Raw genomic sequence first — 12,672 nt, 5'->3', positions numbered from 1 at the left:
GTTTGTAACTTCATGTCAGTTGTAATCTGTAAGCGCTGTGTTCAGGTGGTGCTGTTCCACGAGGGATTGACGTCTCTGATCGCTCACATCCGTGTGGGAAACATGCAGGTCGCGCTGGAGGCCAAGAGCACCGTCCTGCCCGCCATCAGTACTGTATCTGTGTGTGTGTGTGTGTCTGTGAATGTGTGTTAGTGTGAGTGTGTGTGAGAGAGAGAGTGTGTGAGTAAGTGTGTGTGTGTTTCTTTCGATTTTTAAATCGTTCTTCACACTAAGAAATATTCACACTAAAATGATTCTTTGAAGAACTGACCTCTGAAAGGTTCTTTGGGGAACCAGAGATGTTTCTTGTAAACGCCTGGCAGAGCCTTTAATGTTCATGTAGAGCCTGATCTCTGATGTGTGTGTGTGTTTCAGTGTGTGGTGACGGTGTGTGTGAGGAAGAGGAGAGCTGCTCGACATGTCCCGCTGACTGTGGAGACTGTCCTCTGAGTTCTGCTGTACGAGCTTCCATCGGCCTCACCGTCACCTTCATCATCATCAGCTTCGTCACCAGTGCCATGGTGTGTGTGCGCACACACATAAAGAGCATAGAATACATGCAGAGAAACTGGACAAAGATTTGACACAAAGTTTGACACTGAAAATATTCAGTTCAATTCAAGTCAGTCTATCTATCTATCCATATATCTCATAGCCACGTAGCAACCACCCAGAGTACCCTAACAACCGCAGAGTAACACCCTAGTAACCACCCCGAGTACCATAGAAACCACATAGCAAACCCCTAGCAACCACCCAGAATACCCTAGCAACCACCAGGAGTACCATAGCAACCACATAGCGACACCCTAGCAACCACCCCAAGTATTTTAGAAGCGGCATAGCAGCACCCTAGCAACCACCCAGAGAACCCTAACAACTGCAGAGCAACACCCTAGCAACTACACAGAATACCCTAGCAATCGCATAGCAACCACCACGAGTACCATAGCAACGACATAGCGACACCCTAGCAATCACCCCAAGTACTTTAGAATAGGGATGGCTCGATACCACAATTTGGGCTTCGGTACGATACCAGAACCTAATACCTCGGTATCGATACTAAATCGATACCACAGGTAAAAAAAAAAAAAAAACAGTCTCAAAATTTAAGTGACACTTAAAAAACACTGCTTGAAATTCTCCACTACCAAATGTGCAAAGAAAATGTATCAAATTGTAAAAAAAAGAAGAAAAAAAATCAGTCAGGGAACATACAGTATGTTAAATTTTGATTTTGAAAAAAAAAAAAAAAACTGAAATTATACAATTAAAATAGGTTAATATCTATAATAATAGATTTACATATAATAACAATGATAGAATAATGAAATGACATGTAAACCATTAGTTGTCATGCATCAACAAATATTTATCAACATTTATTGCATTTATTCATCTTGGTTTGGTTACTGTTTGGGTTCATATTAGTTTAATGCATTGCATAAAGTAATGTTAAAATGCTAAAAACATGTATTAGTAAATTTAATTTTCTAGGTCATTTAATTACTGATTGATATAGATTAATAAATGCTATATTACTGTTAGGTCAGGTTACCTAATGAATGTTGACAAATGTAGCTTAATTGTAATATTAGTAATATTCATATTACTACTGTTACTCTCTCCCTCTCTCGGCTTATTGCTCTAGGGGTCGCCACAGCGGCACTAATATGCCATTCATTTTACTATCACTAATACTAAAATTCATATTATTCACATTTTTATTCTTTATTCATTCAAATTAAATTAATATATGTTTGTTTGAAAGTGCAAAAATGATGAGACCTAAACTTAATTGGTTCTAGCGTGTCATGCAAGCAGATTTCAGCTTTCGTGTTTACCGTCTCATATATAATTGATAAGCTCTTATGTATGTGCGCTGTTCAATAAAAGTCTAAATTAAATCAGTTGAATGATGGACTAACCTGTCGATCTCTGAACTCTTTGAACAAGTCAAGATGAGCAACTGATAAGTGCTTCGGCAGATTTGATGTGTTGCCTCCCCGTTTGCAGAGTGGTGAATTGAGATCTGTTTCTTTACTTTTCTCATTACTTTTGTTGGCAAAGTAATGCCTTATTTCACTCATACTGCTCTCTCTATTTATTAATTTCGGGCGTGTAGAAATTCGAATGAGCTTCGTTTGATCCATCGTGTTCCTCTGTTGTCACCGTTTGCCGGTTTCGCGTGACCCGCGTCAGTTTAGGTAGCGCACTGCCGCCTAGCGGTGAACTTCGAAACAGCAGCGCATCAAATACCGAATTGAACAAAATGATGATATTGTACCGTTTGAAATATAATATATACCGGTATTTTTGCAGTACCGGTATACCGCGCATTCCTACTTTAGAAACAGCATAGCAACACCCTAGCAACCACCCAGAGTACCCTAGCAACCGCATAGCAACACCCAAGTAATCGGCAATCGTTTTTTTTTTTTCCATTTATTTTGGCCGATCTCTATGCTGACTTGCACATAAACTGCATTGCAATCATTTCCCCAAATACCATTTGTGTGGAAATATTATGAAGTCTGTAAACTGGACCTTGACGCAGGCAGTGGAACACATACTGTAGCACACATTCAGTCCACCTGCTGCTGCTGTTTTGTGCAGGTGTGTGTTATGTAGTGAATGCAGTCGTTGCCTCTCATTTCAAATGGCTACAGATATTTTTTAAGGCCAGTTTTCCTGTTTTAGAGCAAACTAACAACAAATAAATTTGCTTAAACAAATAAAGATTCGGCAACCGGTATCAGAATTGGCTGATTTGCTTGTAAAAAAAATTAATCTGAAAAATCATGATCAGTGCATCACTTTCAAGACTTGAATTTTCTCATAATATATATTGCATACACCCACACATTCACAATTTTATATGCGGCTTTGTCTGGTTTGAAACATTTACTGCTAGTATGATGATGATGATTTGTGTGTGTGTGCAGTGGTTTAAATATCAGAAACAGAAACTCTTGTGGGATGAGAGCTGGATCATCGACTTCAATCACATTAAACAAGGTGAGCGAGAATCCAAGTGTGTGTGTGTCTGTAAATGTGTGAGTGCGTCTGTAAATGTGTGCGAGTTTGTGTGTCTGTCTGTGCATATGTTTAAGTGTGTGTGGGTTTGTGTGCATGTGTTTGTTTCAGTATATAATATGTATGTGTGTGTGTGTGTTCAGATTACGTTGCCCGGGCGACCATGGGCAGCATCATGAGCGTCCCGGCGGCGAACAGCGACTCCAACGCGAGCTGTGTGACGGGCCTGAGCTCCTTCACCGGCGTCCCCACGACACGCAAACAGCTCTACACACACACCGGCATCTAGTGAGTTCATACACACACATACCGTATGCAAGTTTGGGCTCGGTAAGATTTTTAAAGTTTTTGAAATAGTCTCTTCTGCTCACCAAGGCTGCATTTATTTGACCAAAAATACAGTAAAACAGCGGTTTTCATATATGTGAACATATAGTAAAATGTAATTTATTCCTGTGATCAAAGCTGAATGCTGCTTCATATTTGTGTGGAAATTGTGATAAATTTTATTTTTTATGATTCTTTGATGAATAGAAAGTTAAAAAGAACAGCATCTATTTGAAACAGAATGTTTTGTAGCATTTAACATGTAGCATGTAGCACATTTGACCAATTTTATGCGTCCTTACTGAATAAGTGAAACTTTTGAAATATATGTTATTAATTCTGTTCATCTTTTCAGTGATGGACGAACCGTTGCCATCAAGAAAATAAAAACAAAAACATTTTCTCTCTCGAAGACGATTCGCCAAGAGGTGAAGCAAGTCAGGTGAGAATAACCCAAACACGACATCATCATTATCGTCCTCCTCGTCATGGTTATCAGTGTGTTCCAGGTGTGTGTGTGTTTGTCTTCAGGGAACTGGACCATCCGAACCTCTGTAAGTTCTTTGGAGGTTGTGTGGAGCTTCCCAACATCGTCATAGTAACAGAGTATTGCCCTAAAGGAAGCCTGAACGACGTCCTGCTGAACGACGAGATTCCTTTAAACTGGGGCTTCAGGTACGTACACACACACACACACACACACACACACACACACACACACACACACACACACACACACACACACACACACAGACAGACAGACACACAGACACACAGACACACACACACACACACAGACACATACACTTACTCACTCACACAAAACAACACATACATAAAATAACAAATGTCAGTGTGTGTGTGTGTTTGCAGGTTCTCCTTTGCGACAGACATCGCTCGTGGGATGTCGTACCTGCATCAGTTTAAGATCTGCCACGGGCGGCTGAAATCAGCCAACTGCGTGATTGACGACCGCTGGGTCTGTAAGATCACAGGTACGGCGCGTGCGTCTCTATCATACTGCTCGAACTCACCTGTGCTGTCTGTAACTCACCTGTGCATAACACACCTTTGCTGTCTGTAACTCACCTGTGCTTTGCCGTCTGTAACTCACCCGTGCTGTCTGTAACTCGCCTGTGCCATCTGTAACTCACCTGTGCTGTCTGTAACTCGCCTGTGCTGTGCCGTCTGTAACTCACCTGTGCCGTCTGGAACTCACCTGTGCTTTGCCGTCTGTAACTCACCTTTGCTGTCTCTATCTCACCTGTGCCGTCTGTAACTCATCTTTGCCGTCTGTAACTCACCTATGCTGTCTCTATCTCACCTGTGCTGTCTGTAACTCACCTTTGCTGTCTGTAACTCACCTGTGCTGTCTCTATCTCACCTGTGCCGTCTGTAACTCACCTGTGCTTTGCCGTCTGTAACACACCTGTGCTTTGAAGTCTGTAACTCACCTGTGCTTTGCCATCTGTAACTCACCTGTGCATAACACACCTTTGCTGTCTGTAACTCACCTGTGCATAACACACCTTTGCTGTCTGTAACTCACCTGTGCTTTGCCGTCTGTAACTCACCCGTGCTGTCTGTAACTCGCCTGTGCCATCTGTAACTCACCTGTGCTGTCTGTAACTCGCCTGTGCTGTGCCGTCTGTAACTCACCTGTGCCGTCTGTAACTCACCTGTGCTTTGCAGTCTGTAACTCACCTTTGCTGTCTGTAACTCGCCTGTGCTGTCTGCAACTCACCTGTGCTGTCTGTAACACACCTGTGCTGTCTGCAACTCACCTGTGCTGTCTGCAACTCACCTGTGCTGTCTGCAACTCACCTGTGCTGTCTGTAACCTGTAACTCACCTGTGCTGTCTGTAACTCACCTGTGCTGTCTGCAACTCACCTGTGCTGTCTGTAACACACCTGTGCTGTCTGTAACTCACCTGTGCTGTCTGCAACTGACCTGTGCTGTCTGTAACTCACCTGTGCTTTGCCGTCTGTAACTCACCTTTGCTGTCTGCAACTCACCTGTGCTGTCTGTAACTCACCTGTGCTTTGCCGTCTGTAACTCACCCGTGCTGTCTGTAACTCGCCTGTGCCATCTGTAACTCACCTGTGCTGTCTGTAACTCGCCTGTGCTGTGCCGTCTGTAACTCACCTGTGCCGTCTGTAACTCACCTGTGCTTTGCCGTCTGTAACTCACCTTTGCTGTCTGTAACTCGCCTGTGCTGTCTGCAACTCACCTGTGCTGTCTGTAACACACCTGTGCTGTCTGTAACTCACCTGTGCTGTCTGCAACTCACCTGTGCTGTCTGTAACTCACCTGTGCTGTCTGTAACTCACCTGTGCTGTCTGCAACTCACCTGTGCTGTCTGCAACTCACCTGTGCTGTCTGCAACTCACCTGTGCTGTCTGTAACCTGTAACTCACCTGTGCTGTCTGTAACTCACCTGTGCTGTCTGCAACTCACCTGTGGTGTCTGTAACACACCTGTGCTGTCTGTAACTCACCTGTGCTGTCTGCAACTCACCTGTGCTGTCTGTAACTCACCTGTGCTTTGCCGTCTGTAACTCACCTTTGCTGTCTGCAACTCACCTGTGCTGTCTGTAACTCACCTGTGCTTTGCCGTCTGTAACTCACCTGTGATCTCTGTAACTCACCTGTGCTTTGCCATCTGTAACTCACCTGTGCTTTGCCATCTGTAACTCACCTGTGCTGTCTGTAACTCACCTTTGCCGTCTGTAACTCACCTGTGATCTCTGTAACTCACCTGTGCTTTACCATCTGTAACTCACCTGTGCTTTGCCATCTGTAACTCACCTGTGCTTTGCCATCTGTAACTCACCTGTGCTTTGCCGTCTGTAACTCACCTGTGCTTTGCCGTCTGTAACTCACCTGTGCTTTCCCGTCTGTAACTCACCTGTGCTTTCCCGTCTGTAACTCACCTGTGCTGTCTGTAACTCACCTGTGCTGTCTGTAACTCAACTGTGCTGTGCCGTCTGTAACTCACCTGTGCCGTCTGTAACACACCTGTGCCGTCTGTAACTCACCTGTGCTGTCTGTAACTCACCTGTGCTGTCTGTAACTCGCCTGTGCTGTGCCGTCTGTAACTCACCTGTGCTGTCTCTATCTCACCTGTGCATAACACACCTGTGCTGTCTGTAACTCACCTGTGCTGTCTGTAACTCAACTGTGCTGTGCCGTCTGTAACACACCTGTGCCGTCTGTAACTCACCTGTGCTGTCTGTAACTCACCTGTGCTGTCTGTAACTCACCTGTGCTTTGCCGTCTGTAACTCACCTGTGCTGTCTCTATCTCACCTGTGCATAACACACCTTTGCTGTCTGTAACTCACCTTTGCCGTCTGTAACTCACCTGTGACCTCTGTAACTCACCTGTGCCGTCTGTAACTCACCTGTGCCGTCTGTAACTCACCTGTGCCGTCTGTAACTCACCTGAGCTGTCTGTAACTCACCTGTGCTGTCTGTAACTCACCTGTGCTGTCTGTAACCGTCTGTAACACACCTGTGCTGTCTGTAACACACCTGTGCTGTCTGTAACACACCTGTGCTGTCTGTAACTCACCTGTGCTGTCTGTAACACACCTGTGCTGTCTGTAACTCACCTGTGCTGTGCTGTCTGCAACTCACCTGTGCTGTCTGTAACACACCTGTGCTGTCTGTAACTCACCTGTGCTGTCTGTAACTCACCTGTGCTGTCTGTAACTCACCTGTGCTGTCTGTAACACACCTGTGCTGTCTGTAACTCACCTGTGCTGTCTGCAACTCACCTGTGCTGTCTGTAACCTGTAACTCACCTGTGCTTTGCCGTCTGTAACTCACCTTTGCTGTCTGCAACTCACCTGTGCTGTCTGTAACTCACCTGTGCTTTGCCGTCTGTAACTCACCTGTGATCTCTGTAACTCACCTGTGCTTTGCCATCTGTAACTCACCTGTGCTTTGCCATCTGTAACTCACCTGTGCTGTCTGTAACTCACCTTTGCCGTCTGTAACTCACCTGTGATCTCTGTAACTCACCTGTGCTTTACCATCTGTAACTCACCTGTGCTTTGCCATCTGTAACTCACCTGTGCTTTGCCATCTGTAACTCACCTGTGCTTTGCCGTCTGTAACTCACCTGTGCTTTGCCGTCTGTAACTCACCTGTGCTTTCCCGTCTGTAACTCACCTGTGCTTTCCCGTCTGTAACTCACCTGTGCTGTCTGTAACTCACCTGTGCTGTCTGTAACTCAACTGTGCTGTGCCGTCTGTAACTCACCTGTGCCGTCTGTAACACACCTGTGCCGTCTGTAACTCACCTGTGCTGTCTGTAACTCACCTGTGCTGTCTGTAACTCGCCTGTGCTGTGCCGTCTGTAACTCACCTGTGCTGTCTCTATCTCACCTGTGCATAACACACCTGTGCTGTCTGTAACTCACCTGTGCTGTCTGTAACTCAACTGTGCTGTGCCGTCTGTAACTCACCTGTGCCGTCTGTAACACACCTGTGCCGTCTGTAACTCACCTGTGCTGTCTGTAACTCACCTGTGCTGTCTGTAACTCACCTGTGCTTTGCCGTCTGTAACTCACCTGTGCTGTCTCTATCTCACCTGTGCATAACACACCTTTGCTGTCTGTAACTCACCTTTGCCGTCTGTAACTCACCTGTGACCTCTGTAACTCACCTGTGCCGTCTGTAACTCACCTGTGCCGTCTGTAACTCACCTGTGCCGTCTGTAACTCACCTGTGCTGTCTGTAACTCACCTGTGCTGTCTGTAACTCACCTGTGCTGTCTGTAACCGTCTGTAACACACCTGTGCTGTCTGTAACACACCTGTGCTGTCTGCAACACACCTGTGCTGTCTGTAACTCACCTGTGCTGTCTGTAACACACCTGTGCTGTCTGTAACTCACCTGTGCTGTGCTGTCTGCAACTCACCTGTGCTGTCTGTAACACACCTGTGCTGTCTGTAACTCACCTGTGCTGTCTGTAACTCACCTGTGCTGTCTGTAACTCACCTGTGCTGTCTGTAACACACCTGTGCTGTCTGTAACTCACCTGTGCTGTCTGCAACTCACCTGTGCTGTCTGTAACCTGTAACTCACCTGTGCTTTGCCGTCTGTAACTCACCTTTGCTGTCTGCAACTCACCTGTGCTGTCTGTAACTCACCTGTGCTTTGCCGTCTGTAACTCACCTGTGATCTCTGTAACTCACCTGTGCTTTGCCATCTGTAACTCACCTGTGCTTTGCCATCTGTAACTCACCTGTGCTGTCTGTAACTCACCTTTGCCGTCTGTAACTCACCTGTGATCTCTGTAACTCACCTGTGCTTTGCCATCTGTAACTCACCTGTGCCGTCTGTAACTCACCTGTGCCGTCTGTAACTCACCTGTGCCGTCTGTAACTCACCTGTGCTGTCTGTAACTCACCTGTGCCGTCTGTAACTCACCTGTGCCGTCTGTAACTCACCTGTGCTGTCTGTAACACACCTGTGCTGTCTGTAACTCACCTGTGCTGTCTGTAACACACCTGTGCTGTCTGTAACTCACCTGTGCTGTGCTGTCTGTAACTCACCTGTGCTGTCTGTAACACACCTGTGCTGTCTGTAACTCACCTGTGCTGTCTGTAACTCACCTGTGCTGTCTGTAACCGTCTGTAACACACCTGTGCTGTCTGTAACACACCTGTGCTGTCTGTAACTCACCTGTGCTGTCTGTAACACACCTGTGCTGTCTGTAACTCACCTGTGCTGTGCTGTCTGTAACTCAGCACAGCACAGCTGTGATCACCTGTGATCTCTGTAACACACCTGTGCTGTCTGTAACTCACCTGTGCTGTCTGTAACACACCTGTGCTGTCTTTAACTCACCTGCTGTGCTGTCTGTAACTCACCTGCTGTGCTGTCTGTAACTCACCTGTGCTGTCTGTAACACACCTGTGCCGTCTGTAACTCACCTGTGCTGTCTGTAACTCACCTGTGCCGTCTGTAACTCACCTGTGCTGTCTGTAACTCACCTGTGCTGTCTGTAACACACCTGTGCTGTCTGTAACTCACCTGTGCTGTCTGTAACACACCTGTGCTGTCTGTAACTCACCTGTGCTGTGCTGTCTGTAACTCACCTGTGCTGTCTGTAACACACCTGTGCTGTCTGTAACTCACCTGTGCTGTCTGTAACTCACCTGTGCTGTCTGTAACCGTCTGTAACACACCTGTGCTGTCTGTAACTCACCTGTGCTGTCTGTAACTCACCTGTGCTGTCTGTAACTCACCTGTGCTGTCTGTAACACACCTGTGCTGTCTGTAACTCACCTGTGCTGTCTGTAACTCACCTGTGCTGTCTGTAACTCACCTGTGCTGTCTGCAACTCACCTGTGCTGTCTGCAACTCACCTGTGATCTCTGTAACTCACCTGTGCTTTGCCATCTGTAACTCACCTGTGCCGTCTGTAACTCACCTGTGCTGTCTGTAACTCACCTGTGCCGTCTGTAACTCACCTGTGCTGTCTGTAACACACCTGTGCTGTCTGTAACTCAGCTGTGCTGTCTGTAACTCACCTGTGCTGTGCTGTCTGTAACTCACCTGTGCTGTCTGTAACACACCTGTGCTGTCTGTAACTCACCTGTGCTGTCTGTAACTCACCTGTGCTGTCTGTAACCGTCTGTAACACACCTGTGCTGTCTGTAACACACCTGTGCTGTCTGTAACTCACCTGTGCCGTCTGTAACTCACCTGTGCTGTCTGTAACCTGTAACTCACCTGTGCTGTCTGCAACTCACCTGTGCTGTCTGTAACTCACCTGTGCTGTCTGCAACTCACCTGTGCTGTCTGTAACACACCTGTGCTGTCTGTAACTCACCTGTGCTGTCTGTAACTCACCTGTGCTGTCTGTAACACACCTGTGCTGTCTGTAACTCACCTGTGCTGTCTGTAACACACCTGTGCTGTCTGTAACTCACCTGTGCCGTCTGTAACTCACCTGTGCTGTCTGTAACCTGTAACTCACCTGTGCTGTCTGCAACTCACCTGTGCTGTCTGTAACTCACCTGTGCTGTCTGCAACTCACCTGTGCTGTCTGTAACACACCTGTGCTGTCTGTAACACACCTGTGCTGTCTGTAACTCACCTGTGCTGTCTGTAACTCACCTGTGCTGTCTGTAACACACCTGTGCTGTCTGTAACTCACCTGTGCTGTCTGTAACTCACCTGTGCTGTCTGTAACTCACCTGCTGTGCTGTCTGTAACTCACCTGTGCTGTCTGTAACACACCTGTGCTGTCTGTAACTCACCTGTGCTGTCTGTAACTCACCTGTGCCGTCTGTAACTCACTGTAACTCACCAGTGCTGTCTGTAACTCACCTGTGCCGTCTGTAACTCACCTGTGCTGTCTGTAACTCGCTTGTGCTGTCTGTAACTCGCTTGTGCTGTCTGTAACTCACCTGTGCTGTCTGTAACTCGCTTGTGCTGTCTGTAACTCACCTGTGCTTTGAGCAGATTACTGTCTGTGGGTTTTCCGGCGCGAGGACTGCGCTGAGCCACTCAGCACGTACCAGCAGAGACTGAAGGAGGTTTACACTCCACCTGAAGCCCAGAGCGGCAGCCAGGAGCCCACGCTGGCCGGAGACGTGTTCAGGTGCACACACTAACACACATCCTTCAAACTCACACACACAGTATCATAACAGATTTTCATTTTTATTTATTTATTTGCAGCTATTCAATAATCTTATTGGAGATTGCGACCCGGAATGATCCAGTGCCGGTGAGCATGTGTGTGTAAACGTCTGTCATGATTATTGACTGATCGTCTGATCCCAACTATTGACAAATAACGTGCGTCTGTGTGTGTGTCAGGTGGATGACGGCTCTCTGGAGTGTGGCTGGTGTCCTCCGCTGCCGGAGCTGATTTCGGGGAAAGCCGACAGCACTTGCCCCTGCCCTGCTGAATACGCTGAGGTGTGTGTGGACTTGTACGAGTCTCATGAAAACATTCACCCCAAAACAAAAGAAAAAATATATTACTTCAAGAAAATGAAGCCTGTTTTTGGGACTTACGTTTTTTTAAACAACTTCTGGAACAAGAACAAATGTGGGCGGGGCTTAAATTTTGTCTCTTGGGAATTGATTGGATGGTTGTGGTTTGCTATTGGTGGATCTCATGTGAGTGACAGTTTGCCCCGCCCTCATCATCAGAGAAGAGATGTCACTGTTATTCTAATTCAAAATTACCAGGAACATGAATTTAACACAATAATAATGTGCACCGATAAATCACACACTGGCAATTAAAAAGCAATTAATACATGAAAATTCTTATGTATAGCCTTTTTAAAAATCAAGCGTATGTAAACTATGTTAACTTATTTTACTCTCTCTCTCCGTTTCTCCTCCTTTCATGCTATCAGCTGATTCGTCGATGCCGTGCTCATAACTCCGCCCACCGGCCCACCTTTGAGCAGATCCGCAAGTTTGTCAACAAAATCAACCCACATAAAGTCAGTCCTGTCGACATGATGATGGAGCTGGTCAGTACAACACACACACACACACACACACACACACACACACACACACACACACACACACACACACACACACACACACACACACACGCACGCACACACGCACGCACGCGCACACACAAACATAAACACAGGCCGACACACATATACACTCTCTTTCACACTTACACACACACACACACACACACACGCACGCACGCACGCACGCACGCACACACAAACATAAACACACATAACCTTTACAGAAACCTGTGCAAATTATTTTTCAAACCTAATATTACCTAAGTGTAAAATGTCATTATTAGTCATTCGTCAATATATTTTACTATAAGTGAGTACATTTGGCCCTCACAAGTAGAGCTAAACGTACATAAAATGTCTTTACAATAATAACAAACCCGTGTGTGTGTGTGTAGATGGAAAAGTACAGTAAACATTTGGAGGTTCTGGTTGGTGAACGAACGCAAGATCTGATGCTGGAGAAACAGAAGACCGACAGACTGCTTTACAGTAAACTAACACTAATGTTACTAATGATGTGTGTCACGTGAGCGTCAGTGTGTTTGAGTTTTACAGCAGGTGTGTGTGTGTGTGTGTGTGTGTGTGTGTGTGTGTGTGTGTGTGTTTCAGGTATGCTGCCAAAACAAGTGGCTGATGACCTGCGACAGGGAAAACCGATGCAAGCCCAGAGTTACGTCAGCGCCACCGTGTTCTTCAGGTACACACACACACACACACTCACTCTCACACACACACACA

At 46.3% G+C, this 12,672-nt stretch overlaps 1 protein-coding gene across 2 annotated transcripts in view; it reads left to right on the top strand.

Moving 5' to 3' along the window:
• Positions 1–12,672, top strand: part of LOC130071741 (atrial natriuretic peptide receptor 2) — a 40,322-nt gene that overhangs the window by 13,097 nt on the left and 14,553 nt on the right. For both annotated transcript variants that reach the window (XM_056236601.1, XM_056236600.1), the window contains exons 6-18: positions 46–148; positions 415–560; positions 2,988–3,060; positions 3,222–3,366; positions 3,761–3,847; positions 3,937–4,080; positions 4,279–4,400; positions 10,886–11,024; positions 11,105–11,153; positions 11,246–11,347; positions 11,797–11,916; positions 12,330–12,423; positions 12,544–12,631. In XM_056236601.1, the coding sequence (XP_056092576.1) occupies positions 46–148; positions 415–560; positions 2,988–3,060; positions 3,222–3,366; positions 3,761–3,847; positions 3,937–4,080; positions 4,279–4,400; positions 10,886–11,024; positions 11,105–11,153; positions 11,246–11,347; positions 11,797–11,916; positions 12,330–12,423; positions 12,544–12,631 (1,412 nt within the window). The remainder of the gene's footprint in view (positions 1–45; positions 149–414; positions 561–2,987; positions 3,061–3,221; positions 3,367–3,760; positions 3,848–3,936; positions 4,081–4,278; positions 4,401–10,885; positions 11,025–11,104; positions 11,154–11,245; positions 11,348–11,796; positions 11,917–12,329; positions 12,424–12,543; positions 12,632–12,672) is intronic.

This window comes from Rhinichthys klamathensis, unplaced genomic scaffold (assembly GCF_029890125.1).
Source record: "Rhinichthys klamathensis goyatoka isolate OS25496 unplaced genomic scaffold, OSU_Roscu_1.1 h1tg000454l_1, whole genome shotgun sequence".
NCBI classification, from domain to species: Eukaryota; Metazoa; Chordata; class Actinopteri; order Cypriniformes; family Leuciscidae; genus Rhinichthys; species Rhinichthys klamathensis.
This window is presented reverse-complemented; position numbering and strand designations above follow the sequence as displayed.